This window comes from Choloepus didactylus, chromosome 2 (genome assembly GCF_015220235.1).
Source record: "Choloepus didactylus isolate mChoDid1 chromosome 2, mChoDid1.pri, whole genome shotgun sequence".
Lineage (NCBI taxonomy): Eukaryota > Metazoa > Chordata > Mammalia > Pilosa > Megalonychidae > Choloepus > Choloepus didactylus.
In genome coordinates, this window is record NC_051308.1 from 183,541,186 (window position 1) to 183,562,594 (window position 21,409).

At 33.1% G+C, this 21,409-nt stretch overlaps 1 protein-coding gene across 7 annotated transcripts in view; it reads left to right on the forward strand.

The window, feature by feature from the left end:
- The window catches only part of DOCK7 (dedicator of cytokinesis 7), a 325,545-nt gene that overhangs the window by 279,460 nt on the left and 24,676 nt on the right, over positions 1-21,409 (forward strand). For 4 of the 7 annotated variants that reach the window (XR_005215342.1, XR_005215345.1, XR_005215347.1 and 1 more), the window contains 7 exons: positions 361-504; positions 2,638-2,769; positions 4,290-4,304; positions 11,736-11,861; positions 14,392-14,481; positions 14,604-14,840; positions 15,592-15,735. Coding sequence is in view for 1 of the 7 variants with exons in the window: in XM_037827046.1 (XP_037682974.1) it covers positions 361-504; positions 2,638-2,769; positions 4,290-4,304; positions 11,736-11,861; positions 14,392-14,481; positions 14,604-14,840; positions 15,592-15,735 (888 nt within the window). In the remaining 6 variants the exon portion in view is untranslated. Of the gene's footprint in view, positions 1-360; positions 505-2,637; positions 2,770-4,289; positions 4,305-11,726; positions 11,862-14,391; positions 14,482-14,603; positions 14,841-15,591; positions 15,736-21,409 lie in introns of all 7 variants that reach the window. The other 3 variants (XR_005215343.1, XR_005215346.1, XR_005215344.1) reach the window with 2 other exon arrangements.

The following is a 21,409-nucleotide window of genomic DNA, read 5'->3' on the forward strand; positions in this document are numbered from 1 at the left end:
AATTTCCCTCATAGATTGAGAAGTAGGATTAAGTTAAAAAACAAAACAAAACAAAACAAAACAAACTATTCCTTAGATCTACTAGGTCATATCACTATTTTCTCTAACCCATTATTTTTCTTAATTTTCTTTCTCACAACTTTTCATTAATGGAAAAGTTGTCTGACAGTGGTTTTGCCAGTTTATTGGCTTCCTTGAAATACAGAAGTTTTTGGAGATTTGTCTTTTACCTTTACATCAGCTAGCCTTTTTTTTTTTTTAACTGAAACTAATTGTCATATTTCATCTTTAATTATTCCTTCAACATACTCATTCTAGAAAATTAATTCCATTTCACAAACCTTTCCTTTTTTCCACTAGAATATTTCATCTAATGTTTTAGAAGAATCTGCAGTCTCAGATGATGTGGTATCTCCAGATGAAGAAGGTATCTGCTCTGGAAAGTACTTTACTGAGTCAGGACTTGTGGGATTACTCGAACAAGCAGCTGCTTCTTTCTCAATGGTAGATGAATCTTGTTAATTCTCTTTCCACAGTTTCATACCTCTGAATTATCAATGACGTGTATTCTATGTGCCTTCTGACCCTGCTTTTTCATTAAGATACTTTGCTCCAAGTACCTTAAGAACTATCTAGGAATAGATTTTCTAGGTTCATCATTTCTTACTCCCTTTTGTCTTACTAATCTCTTACTTCCCGAAAATGTTTCCCATTTGCTTACTTATGAAACAGCACTTACCTGCAACAAATATTTTTTTTAGTTTACAAAACTTTTACCATTAAGCATTTTCTAAAGCCTTGAAAATAAAACAAAGCAAAGTGGAAACCTCCAGGTTATTTAGGTTCAGGTTTGGGTAGATTAAAACTTAATTACATCCTGGACCCCTTCCTTGCCTGATCTCTCCTACCATGCTCTATATAGCTCCACCCCTTTTTCCCTCCTGTCTGTATGTGAGGAAGGGAAGCAGTCTGGTGAAACCTGGACGGAATGTTTATTGGAGAAAGGAAAGATGGCTAGTGGAATCCCTGCCTCCTTCCTTGCACTATGGTGACAGGGCCACATACTTGCTCTGACTTGTATGCTGGGTATTTATTGTTGCAGCACCAAAGTTTAGGAGACAGATTCATGTAAGGATCAGAAGGAAGCTTGCAGGAAAATATGCAATGCTGCCCTCCTTCTCCATTGTCCTACTTTTGGGAATTGGTTTTTTCTTCCTCCTGGCTTTACCCCCGTCCTGCAATGTATTGGCTGAGAGCATAAATTCAAAAATCAAACAAAGTTCAAATCCTGCCTTTGCTGCATTAGTAACTGTTATCACTTTGGACACAAGTTATTCAAGATATTTATGCCTCCCTTTTCTGATCTGTTAAATGCATGTCATAATAGTGCCTCCAGGTTTATTGTCAGGATTAAATGAGTTAATATCTGTAAAGTGCTTATTGCAGTACGTAGCACCTAAGTAAGTGCTAGTATGTTTGCCCTCATCATCGTCATCATCCTTGTTATTGTTTCTTAGAACCAGCCCATTTAAACGTAATAATTCTGAGACTTTTAAGTTTTTCCAGACTTAAAATGTTAGATGTTGGTCCTCTTTAAAATTTCTTGAATTTAAAGACCTTGACTATCCCATTTCCTCCCCTAGATCCATGGTTCTTGCATTTTAGTTTAGCTGGTCTGAACTAGCAAGGGAGAATTTTTTTTGCTGTTTATGGAATATTTTAATAAATATACACTGAATGTGTATGTTTATAATTTTAACAGTTCACAATAGTAAATTTAGATTGGGAAAGACTATCCTATATCATAGAAGTTCTTTTGCAGCTGTATTTAATTATGGATCTCATTTTTTTTTAATAATCTTTAATTACTGGGGCATTAAATTACATTAAATATATTTTGCTATTACAGCTATAGTATTGTTTAAATATATTCTGTGAACTGACTAGGAAATATAAGGACTATATGGTTGATAAAATATGTTTACTAATTTATAAGGTAGTGAGAACTCATGACTTTCTTTACTTCAGCCTCCTATCAATTATTAAGGGTGAGGGAATGAAGCAGCAGTGCAAACACATCTCATTCCTCACTCTTATAAGCACAGCAACCGTGGGCCAACTAACATATAATGTAAGAAAATCTGATAGTTCAGAACCTTCTCATGGTTTGTTTTAAGATCAGTGATTTTTGCCATAGGAGACTTCATAAGTTGAGGAGTGCCTGTGCCAATTTTATATTTCAAAAAGGTAAATTATTTTGATTTCCCAGGAGGCCACAGGTTATCTGATTATAAGAGAAGTGGATGTTTGTGACCAATATAATAATTGGATTTCTTTTTTTTTCTGCTCAAAATTGGTCTCTACAAAAGTTTATGTGCTTATTTGAATACAAACACACACACACAAATATGTACAATTCTAACCATTCAGAGTAGACTGTATTTTTTCAAAATTATCTTATTAAGCCTTAATAAAATTAAAATTTATAGTGTTTCTACAGCGTTTGTTTTTATGTCCTATTGGAAAAGCTTCAGTGGTGTTGTCTTAGTAGAAATGTTGAGAATTCATAAATTGTAATTATTTTACTTTCATGTCGATGCAAGAGAAAGCAACATCTTATAAACATTATTTTTATAGGCTGGCATGTATGAAGCAGTTAATGAGGTTTATAAAGTACTTATTCCTATTCATGAAGCTAATCGGGATGCAAAGAAACTGTCCACGATTCATGGTAAACTTCAAGAAGCATTCAGCAAAATTGTTCATCAGGTAATGATTCTGATTTCTAGTTGCAGTATAAACAGAGAAAACTGTCTAAAAACATTAGTATTGGTTTCTACTGATGTGAAACTAGATCCCATGAAATGACCATTTTAATCAGGTTACAAATGAGCAATGTCAAAATGATGATTCATGGCCAAAGCAAAACTCATTAACAAAAAATGAATTTACCTAAAGTATATTATAACCTTTATAAGCTTTGCGCATAGTTTTTTTTTTTTTTTTTTTTTTTTTGGTTGAACTTTTAAAAATTATTTCTAGTAAAGAAATTTTTTTAAATTATGGATTATCTGTTTCACAGTATAGGTTATAATTATGAATCTGAATTTCAAGTTGATTTCTATTCAAGTTAATTTTTATTGAATGATATAAGTACTTAATAAACTAATGTTTTTAGTAAATTCAACTGGACTAAACTCTTTTTCCTAGGTGTTTGCATTTAATCATCTTTTGATATACTTCTAATATGAAAAAATGTTTAGTGAAAATAATTTTTTAATGGTTGTCTTATTATTTAATTAAAATAGTATTATCTCAGTTCTTGATCTTTATAGTTCATTATGGAATCCATATATTACCACCAAAATTAAAATCAAATTAAATTTGTTTTAAAGATGAAGTAGGCTACCAAAAATTTGTTTCCCTTGGCTCCATTGAAATACTCTGAAATATCCTATTGAGCCTCTTCCTTCTCTACTTTTCTGTTCCCTTCCCCTTGCTGTTATGTGCCATTGCCATCATCTAAGAAGGAGGTGGAGCACTGATTATCCACTTAGGTATTCAGTACCAGTACTACTTTGTTGTCTGTCAGCTTTACTTCTTCTTTATTGCCATAGGTTTAGCATGTTCTGTATCAATTGATATATCCTGGAAAATTTCAACAGTCTTAAAACAGGGCTGCTATACTGTTAAGCCAGAAATTTATTGTCATCTAGTGAAATATTGAAGTTGCAAAAGATTTGTTAGTTTTCATGATCATAACTGGTAGGTCTTTTTATAATCATTTGTACATTTACTGTAAAAGAAACTTCATCCCAGCTTCTAGAGCTGCAAATAGCAAATTGTAGATATCAGGTCTGAAACATCTAGAGCTAGTGGTTTCCAAGAAACTTTCCTTCATTTCTTTCAGTGGCATTTGAGCGAAATAACAATTTGTATTCCAACTTAGCCTGAGTAGTTCAGTGAAGTGTAGTTCACTTTAGTTAGAAATCTAATTTAGAAACAGAAATGGAGTAATTATCTGGCTCTCTTTCCCCAAAATTTGTACTTTCATTTATTAAAGTTTTTAAAAGGCAAAAACTTAGCTACTAGATTTTGAACAAGGAATGTATAAAATTATTGCAGGTCTTGAGTAAAGAATATGGTGTTTAAAGTATCTAGTGCCTTCTGTTAATGGAGAGTAACTTATGGTATATGGTGCTTACACTACTGAACTTCCTCTGCCCTTTTTTTGTTTTTTTGTTCTTTTTTTTTTTATGACTTGCCCTTTTTTACTTTTTGTTATACAGAGTACTGGCTGGGAGGTAGGTAATATTTTAGTTAGTTAAAGACTAATAGATTGGATTTGATCAGATTTCTTATGCCAATGCTTTGCCCGTATGTGCTAGCTGTGGGCATTCTGTTGCTGTCTGCTATCAACTGAATTCATTAACCAAAGAAATTTTGTTAAAATAATGTTAAGTTAATTTTAAGAGATTTATTATTAAGAGGTTGTAGGCAGTGCATGGAAATCGATGTTACACTATGAGATTCTTTGGTAAATGAGCCACTGTGTTACCACTTTAGTTTGTTTTTATCCTTTGAAGCATTTTCTTTCATCAACATTTACACACTGATTTCTTTTTTTTAACCATATTTTTTCACCTCATTTTACAGAGGTCGATTTATTTGTTATTGCTCAGAGGTGCAAATAGAAAATATTGTGTTTCATCTAATCTAAGATGGCATCAATTGTAAGATATACTATTATTTTATGTAGCTATAAAAAAAAAAAGAAAAAAAAACACATTTATATTAAACCAGGATATCCTGCCAGCTGAAAGATGAATAGCAATTACAGAGATAATAAGGGGGTGGACAAAAATGTACATCTTAGAGTTGATGAAATACAGTAATTGTTCATTTTATCTTGTGTCACTTCACCTTGAATATAAGCACTGCTGAGGAAAGAAATTCACTTTTGGTCATTTAAATTTTTGTTGGAAGGGAGGGATAAAGAATTTGAGATTTGAAAGTTAATTTGATTTCATATTCTGACAGTTTTTCCTATATTAGGGTTTAATGAAGACTGTGTGTGCTTTCTTTTATATAGTAGTTAGGCTCCAGAAAAGTTGTATATAAATCAAGTCTTGCTTGAAAAGTACCAGGAAGAATTGTTCCATTGTTTCAGATCTTTGGCTAAAGAAAAGTATTCTATAAAACATGCCCTAGTTTATTTTGTTGACATAAAGTAAGGTATTAATAACTCAGGTTTTTTTAACACTAGGAATATTTGTAAAGTTGTCTGCTTGCCTCCTACTTTGCAGTCAGGTTTATGTTGATTAAACAGCTTAGGCTTTCTCAGTTTGGTTTTCATGTCAATCCTCGTTGGGGGACCTAAACAGAAAAGCTTAGGAATAAATATTACTGCTGAGTTTTCTTCCATTTTTAAATTAGCACTCACCTTTTGCTTTCTTTCAGATGAAGCCAGTACTTTTACATCTACCTTAATTCTCCAGAATAAATGTGTATGATCTTATTAAAACCTAAGCACTTAGTTCTGTACCTCAGTTAAGACATGTATAAAGAGACTTGGCCACATTTATCTATGAATCATAAAATTCCTTATGGATTTCCTAACATGAAATAGAATTAGCTAAAAATTAGGCATGAAAGAATATATTGAAACCTCTGAGCAGTTTATTACTAGTCTGCTTGATACTAAATCGACCCCTGAAAGGTATAATTTTCACTGGTTATGATGTTAATATTATTCCATCATGTTTATTGCATGGTAAAAATCGCACAGACTTTCTTTTCTTTTTTTATATTCTTGTCACTACCTTTACTGGACCTTTAGTTTTGTAGCTTCTAAGTTTGTTGCATGTTTTTGGGTTTTTTTCGTTTGTTTGTTTTGCTTTCCCGTTGTAAAACTTTAATGGATGCTTGCATTTTAAAAAATGTGTTTGCTACCATTGCTGCTTATTTGTTTTGAAATTTCCCTAATTAAAATTCTTTCTGTTTTCTCTTCTCTTGACCCTGGTTGCTGACCCTACTCCCTACTTTTACTATTGTCTATTGTGGTAAGTTCCTATCTTGTCAATATATATATATGTATATTTTGACTCTGAAAACTCCAGTAATTTCATTTTATCTGAAAGCTATGCCAGCTAGTTTCCTAGATCTCATGGAACTCTCACTGGATTGAGATCCAGTGAAGATAATTTATGCACTGTGAAAAGGCTCTTTGAATTGATAACTCACATCCTGACTTTTAGGACTTATATATAGCCCTTTGGACTTATATATTAACAGTGTGTTTCATTTTTCATTTTGCTTCTTGATTTTGTACAAATTATTTGAGTTGACAAAACTTTTTACAGGTGTGTGTGTGTGTGTGTGTGTGTGTGTGTGTGTGTAAAACAAAACTCTAAATTTTGATAGTTAGCAATTTGGTAAGGTATTTTCCATGCAAAATATATAACAAATCAAGAACTCTTCATAAATCATAGTGGCTATCATCTGCTCTGCCAATTTAAGTTCCTTTAATAGCTGTTCAGTGTTTACTTTTATTTTTTTTCTCAAAGGCCTTTTATTTTTCTTGAAATATAGGAAATAAAGTTTATCTTAATAATTTCTTTCTTTTGCCTGCATTTTAAACTATTTTTAGAAAAAAAGACAAAAATATTATTGAGTTTCTATATGGAAATTTTTGTAACCATTTCTTATTTTGTGAGTGTATGTGCATTTTGTTTAAAAATATTCATTTATTCATTTATCAAATAGTGATTTATATTGAGATGTAGACTCATTCAAGTTTACATATGTCATAAAAATCAGTCTCCAAACATTGAAACATAAAATACCACTATCCTAGTAGGAATATCTTGTAGTCTCTAGAAAGGCTAGAGTAGATGGGCTTAACTTTGTTAAACTTGGTTAAGCTTAACTCTCTCTACTGGGTAATTAAAGAAATGTAGAGTACCTTAACTTTTGAGACTGAAGTCATGCAAATGACAATATCTTTTCTATTGTCATTGGGCTGGATGGACATGAATTTGAGCCAGTATTTTGGTTTTTATACATTCAGAAATACTGGCCATACTTCTGGCTTAGTGATTTTTGTTGAATTTTTATATGATTTAATCCACACACTAGCTGAGTGAATAAAGTAACTCATTCAAGTAAGGAAAAAGTAGAACAGAATTAGGAATAATAAATTGTAATGGAGGGGGATAAAAATTCCAAAAGGCAGGCATGAAGAAAAAAATTCCCAAGAGGAAATAGCATAATCAAAACAAGTACTTTGAGTTAGTTGAGTAGACAGATGTGACACTCTAAAGAAAGAATTAGACTATTGTAAGTATAAGACATCCACAAGTCTTTATCACCTCAGGAAGGAAAACACAGTGGGAAGAATCTTATTATCTCTAAGAAGAGGTACTTTCTGGTGGTTGGTGACTTCCATGACTTACCTGATGAGACATGCCATACCACTGATTGTGTTCTGCCACTGATGCTAGTTTTGAGGAGAAAATGAATGATATGGAAAGTAAACATTTACTATGTTAGATAATATTAGATATCTTTTCATTTTTCTGGACTGGGGCATAGAAGGGTCAAAACTGAACTTCTGATAAGAAGTGAAGTAGGATATAACTTAGAAGAATATGTTTTGTAGGTTAACAACCAACCTGATCTTTATGCTGGAATACACAGGAAGGAAATGTAAGCATGCAAAAGCAATTATAGTGAAAAAAAAATGCTGTAATATAGAGAAAGACACATAGAGAAGGAGGTAATTCTCAAGAATTCTCAAGGAAAACATCAGAGAAGTGGAATATAGTTCAGGGATCATACTAATGCCCTACTGTTTGTATAGAGTATGGGGAATATATAGCTTAATTAAGAGTTTGGTCTTAGGTGTCAAATATATCAGGCTTTAACTCCTAGTTCTACCACTTACTTAACAACGGAAACTTGGACAAGTTACTTTTCCTCGTTTGTAAAATGAGGGTGGAAAAAATGGTACTTACCTCATAGGGTTGTGATAAGAATTGACATAATGCATATAGAGTAGTTAGCCAGTGTCTGACACATTGTAAGTACTCAAAAAATGTTGGGGATCATTATTTTTGTTGTTGTTACTATGATGATTATCGTTATCATCATTATTATCATTTCTAATATTCTAGTACTTGAAATCATAACACAATTTGGTTAATAAAATCTAAGAGGTGTTCTGTTTCCAAGTTAGGGTCTATGACTATAATGAACCAATAAAAGTATATTTGTTCTTTAAGAGGAGTAGATCTAATAGAAGGGAAGAGAAATTATTGATAATACTGATTGATATGCCTATATTGCAATAAATTAAATTGAAGGAAGCATAGTGGAAAACATGTGGGTGATGATAAAAGAAGTTGTAGAAGTGATATCATTGTGGAAATGTACGATTAATCCAACAGAATTTTTCTTACTAACTAAAGGTAACAAAACTACATGTAAGTTATATTTGTCATAAGTGACATCAACCATTTAGAGCCACACTAAATGGATTTCCTTGTCTGGGAAACGATTTCATCACCCAGAAGATTGTGGAAGCAGTAAGTAGAAGTGCTGAGGAAGGCTAAGCTGGAATGTGGGAGTGACGGAAAGTTTAGAAGGAATTCACAACAGTAAAGGAAGGCAATACTAAAAAAAATAGAGGCTAGAATACAGGAAAGCATTTTAGTTTTAGTTTTTTTTAATTCAGAGGAAAAGCAGGTATCATCCTGTGGTCCAAAATAGAGATAAAGTGATGTTTTTCCTGAAGGGGAAGCTGTATGATCATGCTTTCATGAACTGGATAGGGCCAGTAATTTGACACTTGAGAACTTTTTCTCTGTTGAAAATAAATTTACTCAGATTCTTTTCCTTCTCACTTCTCTAGCCTTATCCCTTGTTGCACCTTCCCCCTTTTCGGTACACACACACAATAATTTTAAGTCCCAGCAATGGCAAACTCTTTATCTCTGACATCTCCTGTTCTCTCCCTTGCTCACTCTGCTCCAGCCACAGTGGCCACCTTCCCTTTTCCTTAAACACAGTAGGCAAGCTCCTGCCCTTGGGGCCTTTACTCTGTTTTCTCTGCCTAGAATGCACTTTCCCCTAGAGGTGAAAAACTGTCCTCCTTCAAGTCTCTGCTCAAATATCACCTTCTGATGAGACCTACCCCTTTTTTCCCCCTTTTAAGTTGCTACCCTCACCAAGCCCTCCTTATCTTCCTTGCCTATATATTTTTCTTTCTTCCCAAGCACTTAGCATCCTCCAACATACTAAATAATTTGCTTATATATTTTTTGCTCATTGTCTTTTATACCTGCCAAAATATGAAGTCCTAAGAGGGCAAGGGTCTTTGTCTCTTTTTTGTTCACTAATTTATTACAAATGTCTAGAAGAGTTTGCTGGCACATAGTAGGTACTCAGTAAATATTTGTTGAATGGATGAGTGAGTAGTTTCTCTCACATACATACTGTTTCTTGACTTTTTATCTTGCTTATATTTGTTCATTCTGCTGGAATGTACTTTCCTTCCTTCCCTCATTCACTTAGCCAATTCTTCTGAGTTGTAGAATCCTGTGTATGTGTCACCTCTTTTTCTGACCTAACTCTAAAAGGATTAATATTTCCTTTTTCAATACAACTTTTTATTTTGTATATGATATAGCACATATCCCTCTGTGTTGTAATTATTTGAATACATGTCTCATTCTCTTGAATTCTTGACAGCAAGAACCAGATCTTACTGTATTTTCCTGTTACTGAGGATGAACAGTGGCTAACACATAATAAATACTTAGTAATTCAGTGGTTTTTTTCTTTGAACTGAATGTCAGTCTGAGAAAGTACATGAAAATTTAAGATGGCTGCTTAGGAACTTGTTCAGTTTTAAACTGTATTAATAAAATTCAATGTCCAGATCCAGGAAAGCAATGAGCCTCCTCATGACTTCACTGATACGCTCACATCAGCAGTATTGTGTCTACTTCAGGAATATCACACTTTAAAAAGATGGCATTGACTAACTAATAAAATACAAACAGGATAATAATTCCTGTCATATGGGGGTTAATTGAAACTGGAAAATTTAGCTATGGGAAATGTATCCTAATTAATGTCTTCAAATATTTAAAGGGACACGATATTGAATAATTAGTAGTATATACTGCAGTGTTTTAAACTGAATCTCTGAGAAGATTACACTATATAATATTTTAACACTGGTGGTTTTAAAAAGTAGGAATGTGTATGTATAAATTTATATGTCATATTTTGAAAATAACAATAACAAATAACTAAGTAATTTTCTCAAATGCTTTTTTATTTTCTATGCAGTGCCTCCATTCCTTGATTGTCTCAAATTTTATTATCATATTGTTCCATTGGCTTATTGATGGTCTTAATTAGAATTTGATTGAATATATTTAATCCATCTGAAGAGATTTCATTTGCTGTGGAAATCAATTAATTTTATGTCTCTTAAATTTTAAAATAAAATAACTGTGGAAAATATTATTTCTTTTTAAATTAGAAACCTCATGTTTCTTCAACTCCAAATACATTTTTCTTTAAAATTTTATTTTTAACAAAATTGTAGGTTTTTAAAAAAGATCATTGTTCTATTCTCTCTCTCTCTTTCAAACTGGTAAATTAAGGATCATAGTTTCCCATTTGTCTTAATTATCTGTAACATTTGTGATATATTTTACATAATCTGCCTTTCCAAGTAAGAACTCAATACTGGGAAAATAAGTATAAAGCAGATTTAGGCTGAAAGAGAATTCAGAGATATTTAAATCCTTGTATGTGGCTGCCTAGATAGGAGCCCCCACAAAGTCCTTCTGAAATAGCTTTGTATCTGAATTGTAAGAATTGCATTGAAAGATTCCAAATATTTAAATATTTATCTTTGATTGAAGGAATTTGTTTTCAAATTCTTAATGTGAGAGTTAAAGTGACCTTAGTTACTTTTTAGTTGAGATGAATGTGTGGTTAATGCATGCAGTGGGTGGGTTTTGGGCTTTAGAATAACCAGCTCATCTAAAAAAAATTTATTTTTCATTCATACATATTTTTCCTTCATTTCATTTTTAGTTTCTTTCTCACGCATGAATATTTTTATCAGTGGAATGATATACATTTTACATCTTTATGCTTCAGTTCTTTGCTAGATCTAGATATTTATGATTATCTACTATATGCAAGGACATGCTTAGCTCCTCTAACATTTATGATCACATTTAGTGTATGTAAAGATATGTTATATAAGGGCTTATGCTAACTAAAAAAAAATTTAATGTTTTTAGATTTAACTTTATTTAGTATGCTCTAATTTCAGGACATTTAACACATATTCCATGTTATGCCAAACATCTTTTCTTACAGTAAGGAAAATAAGTTAATTTATCTCAATTGTAAGGATTTAAAGCATATACCAATGTAATTTAGTCGCTTGGTACAAACCCTGAAAAATGTATACTATATGTCGTTTTGTCACATAGTGTAAGTCCTTATTACAAAATGTTATTTGTTAGAATTACAAAGAAATGAAGGATTAGTTACTTTGTTTTTGACCTTCATTTTATTGTAGTTTTGAGTTAAAACTTTTTGCCATGTTTTGGAAATTTTACACTATAGCATATGTTTTTTTTTAAAAAAAAAAAAAAAGACTTTGTATTAAAGTTTCTTCATTTTCCTAAATCTAGGATGGTAAGCGGATGTTTGGCACCTACTTTCGTGTTGGTTTTTATGGAACCAAGTTCGGGGATTTGGATGAACAAGAATTTGTTTACAAGGAGCCTGCGATAACCAAACTTGCAGAGATATCTCACAGATTGGAGGTGAATGCTGTAGTGGTTCATAAAATGCATCTTTAATACATATTCCATATGATAAATAGACTTGCAGATCCAGATTGAATCATTTAATAAGCCAAATTCTATCAAATAAACTGTTCTCTTAGAGGATAACGAATTTTGATAGGTGTAATAATACTCTTTAAATACTTGTAATATCTTTTATGGCAAGAGTAAATAACATTATTAACTTTATTTTGAGGCTCCATTTTCACATGTATTTCAGAAACCCATGTATGCTTGAGAATTCTTGTGATTTGGGGGGGAATTCTGTAGAAAAAGGTATGAGGATTTAAGTAGCATCCAATGACAGAACTATAACTGGACCCAGAGAAATTTCTCACCAAGTGCATTGTCTCTTTGGCTTAACTGGTTCCCAGTGAAATATCATTAGAGCCTAAAAGCCTGAAATCTCTTAGTGAATCTCTTTAAAGAATCCCTTAACCTCTTCTTGAGTCTCACCAATCTTTTCTGTTATAGTTATTCTTTCCAACCTTTTTCAAGTCTTGCTGCTCAAAGTGTGGTTCATGGACTAGAAGCATTGTCATCACCTGGGAGGTTGTTTGAAATGCAGAATCCCAGGCTCCACCCCAGAATCAAAATCTTCATTTTATCATGATCCTCAGATGATTTGTAGTCATATAAAAATTTGAGAAGATTGTTCTAGGTTTTTTTTTTCCCTCAAGTGATGTTAGTTTCTTGAATGTTATGTTCTTATTTGTGATTACCTTGGGCTCAACTTTCATAAATTAGCTCAAACTGTAACCTTTTTTGGAAGGGCCAGGTAAGTCTTAGGAATGTTTAATTAAGACTGTACCCCAAACCTGCTTGTTCATAAATATGTTCTTTGGCCTCAGGGTGGGGATTCTTTACTGAAGATTCATATTTTGTAGGTCTGGCATAGAACCAGAGATTTTCTTTTTTAATAAGAATTCCCACAGATTTTTATGATCAAGCAAGTATCATCCTTTGCAAAGCACTGATTAGAAGATGTAAGTTTGAATGACAAAACCAAATTAACTTGTTTTGTGGGTTCCCAAGGCCACCCACATGTTCAGTGATTCACTGGAAGAACTCTGTATATAATTGTGCTCATAACTAAAATTTATTACAAGATGATACAGAACAGGATCAGTAAGGGAAAAAAGATACAGGTAAGTTCTGGAGAAATCCATGCACAAGTGTTGTATGGTTTCTCCTGCCCATGAGGGGACACATGCTATTTTCTCCAACAGCAAAAAATACTGTAACATGTGTGCAATGTTTCTGCCCAGGAAAACTTATTAGAAGCTTAGCACCCAAGGTTATCACTGGGTGCTGGTCATGTAGGCATTCTCTGCTAGCAGCTACCAAAATTCCAAAAGGAAAGGAGATGTTTAACGTGAATCATATTATTTGTACAGTCTAGGCATAGTGAACCATCCTTATCAGTTGGCACTGTTCAAGTGCCAAGTTCCCAGACACCAACCTGGCAGTCAGGCCCTTTTACAGATAGTATCCTCAGGCCTGCTATATTAACTCTTTAATGTGCACGATTAGTAAAGGAATATCTGTATGTTTAAAAAACAAAGAAAATAAGTAACACCAAAAAGTTGTCTTCATGTTCAGTTCTCTCTTGTTTGGGGAGTAAAGTTTGTATTTTGAATTTAATTGAAACTTCTTAAAATAAGAAGATTCAATTTCTTTGTTTTTAAGTTAAAGCAATAGCTGAGTTTCCTATTTCAACCTATCCTACCCCTTCCAATATAAGCTTCTTAAATGAATTGTGTTTTGGATTAGTCTCATTGAATGATGATTGAGCCCCAGAAATTAGATTTAGACTCAAAATTTATCGTTTGTTTACTATGGCTTTCCTGTTTTCATCTGGAAGTTTTCTCCGTATTTTTTTTTTTTAAAGACAAAACTCTACCTTTATGCCGTTTTTTATTTTTCCTTTTGAATAACCCCATTCATGCCCACGTTTCTACTCATTGTCATATAGAAACTTCATGTTCTGTCACAAAGCCACTTTTTAGGCCTAGGATTGCTGTTTCAAAATCTAACCTGAACAAAACCTCAACAGATCACATGCATTTATTTGAGACTTCTGGGTTGATGTATTAAATCATTCATAAAAATGAATACTTGACCCACAATTTGCAAACTCAAAAGTGAGATCCTATACATCAAAGATACTGAATTTCTTTTATCTTTGCTTTCTTTTCCTTTTTTCTTTTTCTTGAGGAACTCTTGTGGAATCCTGCATTTTTGTTGGAGAAAATGGTTGTTTTCTTATATTTTGTGTTATTTAAAATGAGTAGCTAGGAATAATGTCAAATAAATATATACTGAGAACGTGCTAATTTGAGAAGCTAAAATAATTTTTGTGAACCTAATTGTTATTTTGTGATTATTGACTCGGTTGTACAAGAATTTAGTAAATGCTTTAATTATTCTCACTAGTCTCCGTCAGAGGACTTCTCTATTTTCTAATTCTGTTAATTTTGTGTAAAAGATTTATGTTTCTTTTTTGTAGGGATTTTATGGGGAAAGATTTGGAGAAGATGTGGTTGAAGTAATCAAGGACTCTAATCCAGTAGACAAGTGTAAATTAGATCCTAACAAGGTACGGTGACTAGATGCTAATGGCATTTGGGCCTATCCTTGAGATCCTCTATATATTTTTGTTTGAGAAAGACTAAATGGTGATTTAACAGTGAGGAAATAAAGGACTTCTTCCTTTTCCAGGCATATATTCAGATTACTTACGTGGAGCCATACTTTGACACATATGAGATGAAGGACAGAATCACATATTTTGACAAAAATTATAATCTTCGCCGTTTCATGTACTGTACACCCTTTACTTTAGATGGTCGTGCCCATGGAGAACTTCATGAACAATTCAAACGGAAGACCATTCTTACCACTTCACATGCCTTTCCTTATATTAAAACAAGGGTCAATGTCACTCACAAAGAGGAGGTAAGTCCACAAGTAGGAAAATAGGAATTAGTGAAATAAATACATTGGAGCCATGTAACAACAATGTGGACGTAACAGAAGATATGGTAACATACTAAAACTTCACCCGTTTTTGAGTCATTGATTATTGGCTTCTTTTCTAAAACTCACGTTTGCCCTCAGCTTATGCTTTAAAGGGTTGATGTCTTTCACTTAGGGATCCAAAGTTTGCAATTTTATTATTTGATAAAGGTTCATAACTGGTCATTTTTTTCTAGTTTTAATTGATTAAATATAAAGTTGTCTTAGTTTGCCAGGGCTGCTGCCACAAACTGGTTAGCTTAACAATAGGAATTTATTGTCTCACAGTTTTGGAGACTAGAAGTCCAAATTCCAGGTATGGCCATATCATTTTTTCTCCTGGAGTCTGTAGCTTTCTTGTGATACCTTGCCAGTAATCATTGATATTCCTTGGCTAATCTATGCCTCCATTACATGGTGATCTCTCTCCTCTAGCTTCTCTGAACTGACTGTGTCTAAATTTTCTTTGCTTTTAAGGACTCCAGACATGGGAATTAAGGTCACTCTGGTTCAATTTGTCCTCACCCACATATGATCTTTGAACGTCCTATTTGCAAATGAGTTTGCATGCATAGGACCAGGGTTTAGAACTTGAACATGTCTTTGTGAGGGACATGATTCAATCTTATCACCAAGCTCATTAAATAACTTTAAATGTATACACTGATGTAATAGATGCTATTTCACTCAGATCATCTTGACACCAATTGAAGTTGCCATTGAAGACATGCAGAAAAAGACACAGGAGTTGGCGTTTGCAACACATCAGGATCCAGCAGACCCCAAAATGCTTCAGATGGTACTCCAGGGATCTGTAGGCACAACAGTCAATCAGGTCAGTGATTTCTGTTAGCACTATGATTTAAGTTACAACTTATGTGGAATTTGTAACTATTATATTTTATTTTTATATTTTAACTGTTATATTTTACAAAGATCACGACTAAGTGGTAAATCAAGTGAAAGGAATATATGTTAAACCGAGTGCAAAAGACACTGAAATTGTATGTAGATAAACTAAAAAAACAGAAGTTTTTTAGTATAATCTCATTTGTTAAAGTATTCACCCCTGACTTCTGTACTGCCTATCTTGTTCAACCTATCTGCTCTTAAATGTTCTATTAAGAAGGAACTGAATAAACTAAAATTACCTTTTCTTTAAAAGCTTGTACTGAAAGAATGTCATTTAAAACGGAGAGCTCGTTTTTGGAGCAATGTACGTGCATGTGAACTTATCTTAGATACTCTCTAATGTTGTCATCTACAGATAATTCTCTTTTACAGTGAATTGTGAGGATTAAATTTTGTACACACACACAGTATTATTGTTGTTTCGTTATATACAGATAAGAAACCATCCCTACTATCATCTTGTAGTTAATTCATTCAGATTCTCTTCTGATTAATTTAGGCATAACCCCAACCTTAGGAATATTCTAAAGTAAGGGAAAAACCAGAAAGGCTTCCAGGAAGATTTCATATAAAATATGTCAACTATTTTTTAGGTTAAAAGAAGAAACATCCAAAAAATGTGCTACTAAAGCTGAAGTAAATACCTTTAGGCCTTTAGCACATATAATTTGAAGGGAAAGCCTCCAAATGACATAACTTACTCGCAAAAGACATAACTTGAAGGGTCAAGGACACATTTGGAATACTGAGGGAAGCTGCATTAGCAAAATCAAGTCTGAGGATCAGTGGATTGGCAGATATAATAGCCTTATAATTTTTACATCCAGGATAAAGTAAAGAATATAAGAAATGTGAGGAAAAGTGCGCTAATGAACAAAATACCCAGTCCTTGAACTCCTACTCTATTTCTTTGAGACAAGAATGTAGTTATTATTATTATTATTAGAGAAGTTATAGGATTACAGAAAAATCGTGTTTAAAATACAGATGGTTTTATGTTCCACCTTATTATTAACACCTTTGCATTTGTGTGGTACATTTGTTACAATTCATGAAAAAAACATTTTCTTAATTGTACTATTAACTACAGTCCATGGTTTAAGATAGTGTTCACTGTTTATGTAGTGTAGTTCCATGAATTTTTTTTTTTAATTTTTTATTCTGTTACCATGTATACAACCTAACACACATGCAGGTAAATATTTCAGTGCTATTAATTGTGTTCACAGTATTGTACTACCATCACCATCATCCATTACCAAAACATTTCCATCATACCAAATAAGAGCCGTGAACATTTTAAGAACATTTAAGAACATTAAAGAATATAGGTACCTATATTCTACATTCTGACTCTATGAATTTGCTTAGTCTAATTATTTCCTTATCAGTGAGATCATACAATATTTGTCATTTTGTGTCTGGCTTATTGCACTCAAAATGAAGTCTTCAGGGTTCATCCATGTTGTAGCATGTATCAGGACTTCATTCCTTTTTATGGCTAAATAATATTCCATTGTATGTATATACCATATTTTATTTATCTGTTCATTGGTTGATGGACACTTGGGTTGTGCCCATCTTTTGACAGTTGTGAATAATGCCTCTGTCAACATAGGTGTGAAATGTCTGTTCAAGTCCCTGTTTTCAGTTCTTTGTGGTATATACCTAGAAGTGGGTTTTCCAGGTCCTATGGTGATTCTGTGTTTAACTTTTTGAGGAACTGCCAAACTGTCTTCCATGGTGGCTGCACCATTTTACATTCCCATCAACAATGAAAGAGTGTCCCTATTTCTCTGTATTCTCTCCAACACTTGTAATTTTCTGTTTTATTTTTAATAGTAGCTATTCTAGTGGGCATGAAGTGGTATCTCATGGTTTTGATTTGCATTTCCCTAATAGCTGATGATATAAAGCTTCTTTTCATTTGCTTTCTGCTCATTTGTTTATGTTCTTTGGAGAAAGATCTATTCAATTCTTTTGCTCATTTTTCAAATGGGTTGTTTGTATTTTTATTATTGAGGTGAAGGATTTCTTTATATTCAGCTCTTACCAGAAATGTGGTTTCCAAATATTTTCTCCCTTTCTGTAGGTTGTCTTTTACTTTTATGATAAAGTCCTTTGATACACCAAAGTTTTAGCTTTGATGAGATCCCATTTATCTATTTTTTCTTTTGTTGCAACATCCAAGAAACCATTGCCTAACACAAGGTCCTGAAGGTGCTTCTCTATGTTTTCTTCTAGGTGTTTGATAGTTCTGGTTCTTTTATTTGTCTTTGATCCATTTTGAATTGAGTTTTGTTTTGTATATGGTGTGTGATAGGTTTCCAACCTTCATTGTTTTGCATTTGGACATCCATTTTTCCAAGCATCATTTGTGCTCAGTTAGGAAAGAGAGTGCTCTTTCCTAATTGAGTGGACTCAACACCCTCGTCAAAAATCATTTGGCCATAAATGTGAAGATTGATCTCTCAACTCTTAATTGAATTTCATTGGTCTATATGTCTGTCCTTGTGCCGGTACCATGCTGTGTGATTACTGTGGCTTTGAAATAAGTTTTCAGATCTGGAAGTGTGAGTCCTCCAACTTCGTTCTTCTTTTTCAAGATGGCTTTGGCTATTCAGGGTCCCTTACCCTTCCAAATAAATTTGATGATTGACTTTTCCATTTCTGCCAGGGAATTGGTGGAATTTTGATTGGGATTGCATTGAATCTGTACATCACTTTGGATAGAATTGACATCTGAACATTATTTAGTCTTCCAATCCATAAACACAGAATATCCTTCCATTTATTTAGGTCTAGTTTGATTTCTTTGGGCAATGTTTTGTCATTTTCTGTGGACAAGTCCTTAACATCTTTGGTTAGACTTATTCCTGGAAACGTAATTCTTTTATGTGCTATTGTAAGTGGAATGTTTTTCCTGATTTCTTTTCTTCAGTTTGTTCATCACTAGTGTATAGAAACACTACTGATTCTGACCTGTTGATCTTATACCCCACCACTTTCCTGAATTTGTTATTAGTTCTAGCAGTTTGTTTTGAACTTTTCAGGATTGTATGTTATATCACATCGTGTCATCTGCACATAGGAAAGTTTCACTTCTTCCTTTCCAATTTGGATGCCGTTTAATTTCTTTCTCTTGCCTAATGGCTCTAGCTAGAACTTCCAGTACAGTGTTAAATAACAGTGTGACAGTGGGCATCCTTGTTTTGCTCCTGATCTTAGAGGGAAAGTTTTGAGTATGATGTTACTGGTGGGTTTTTCAAATATGCCCTCTATCATGTTGAAGAAGTTTCCTTCTATTTCTATTTTTCGAAGTGCTTTTATCAAGAAATGATGCTGGATTTTGTCAAATGCATTTTCTGCATCAGTTGAGACGATCATATGTTTATTTCCCTTCATTTTGTTGCTGTGATGTATTATGCTAATTGATTTTCTTATGCTTGCATGATCAAGCATAAATCCCACTTGATCATGGTGTACAATTCTTTTGATGTGTAGTTGGATTCAATTTGCTAGTATTTTGTTGAGATTTTTGCATATATATATACACATAAGGGATATTGTCTCTAGTTTTCTTTTCTTGTGGTATCTTTATCTGACTTTGTTGTGAAGGTAATGTTGGTCATAGCATGAGTTAGGAAAGTTCCTACCTCTTCAATATTTTGGAAGATTTTGAGCAGGATTTGTGTTAATTTTGGTAGTATGGTAAAATTCACTGGTGAAGCCATCTGGTCCTGGGCTTCTCTTTGTTGGGAGATTTTTGATAACTGTTTGAATCTCTTTACTACATCTTGGTCTGTTAAGATCTTCTGTTTCTTTTTGAGTACTGTGAGTAGTGTGTGTGTTTATAGGAATTTGTCCATTTCATCTAGGTTATCTAATTTACTAGTGTACATAGTATCCTCTTATGGGCCTTTTTATTTCTGTGGGGTTGGTAATGTCCTTGTTTTCATTTATGAATGTGGTTATTGTGTCCTTTCTCTTTTTTTGTTTGTCAGTGTAGCTGAGGATTGTCAATTTATTGATCTTTTGAAAGAACCAACTTTTTGTTTTGTTGGTTCTCTTTATTGTTTTTTAATTCTTTATCTCAGCTTTAGTCTTTGCTTTTTCCTTCCTTCCGATGGCTTTGGGTTTAGTTTGTTCTTTTTTTAGATAATTCAGTTTTGAGGTTAGGTATCTGATTGGCAGTCTCTCAGTGAAAGCATTTAGAGATATAAATTTCCCTCTGAGCACTGCCTTTGGTATGTTGTATTTTCATTGTCATTGCCTCAAGATATTTCCTAATTTCCTTTATGAGTTCTTTGACCCATTGATTCAGAATATGTTGTTTAATTTTCACGTATTTATGAATTTTCTAGTTCTCTGTCTGTTACTGATTTATAGCTTTGTTCCGCTGTTGTCAGAGAAGATACATCATGTGATTTCAGTGTCTTTGAATTTATTGAGACTTGTTTTGTGACCCTACAAGAATGATTCTGGAGAATGATCTGTGTGCACTGAAGAAGAATGTGTATTCTGCTGCTGTTGAGTGAAGTATTCTATAAATGGCTGGTGGGTCTTCCTGGTTTAGAGTATCATTCAGTTCTTCTGTTTCCTTATTGATCTTCTGTCTAGATGGTCTCTTCATTATTGAAAATGATATGTTGAAATCTCCTTCTGCTAATGTAAAAACTTGTGTTTTTTCCCTTCAAATCTGTCCATATTTGCCTGGTTTTGAGGCTCTGCTGTTAGGTGCATATATGTTTATAATTGTTATGTCCTCTTGTTGAATTGACCCTTTTATCAGTTTATAATGGCCTACTTTTTCCCTTCCTGACAGTTTTTTACTCAAAGTTTATATTATCTGATGTTAGTACAGCTATTCCAACTCTCTTTTGGTTGTTACTTGCATTATACATTTTTTTTTCCATCCTTTTGCTTTCAACCTACTTTTGTCTTTGAATTCGAGGTGAGTCTCTTGTAAACGGCATATAGTTCGGCCATGCTTTTTTATCCATTCTGCCCATCTTTGCCTTTGTAAGTCCTAAACCTTTTTTGATCCTCAATTCTTCTGTAAATGCCTACTTCCGTACTTATTTATTTTTTGTATTGTACCATTTTAAGTCCCTTCTCATTTCTTTCTGAATGTATTTTTCATATATTTCTTTACCATGGGGTTAAAATTCAACATCCTAAATCTATTACAATCATATTTGATTTGATACCAACCAATCTTCAATAGCATATACATATACTTTTCCTATATCTCTTTATTCCCCACCTTTTTTGTACTTTATACAAATTATAGTACCTTTGTACATCGTAATTCCAATTCCAAAACCATCTATTTTTTATTACCTTTTATGTATTTGCATTTAGTGCCTGTAAGAAGCAAAAAATGGATTACATAACAAAAAATACAAGACTATTAGTTCTGGCATTTATAATTACCCTTATGGTTACCTTTACCAAAGATCTTTCTTTTTCATGCTGCTTTGTTCCACTGTCTGGTATCCTTCCCTTTCAGTCTGAAGAACTCCCTTTAGCATTGCTGTGGGGCAGGTCTACTGGGATGAACTACCTCAGCTTTTGTTTATCTAGGAAATGTCTTA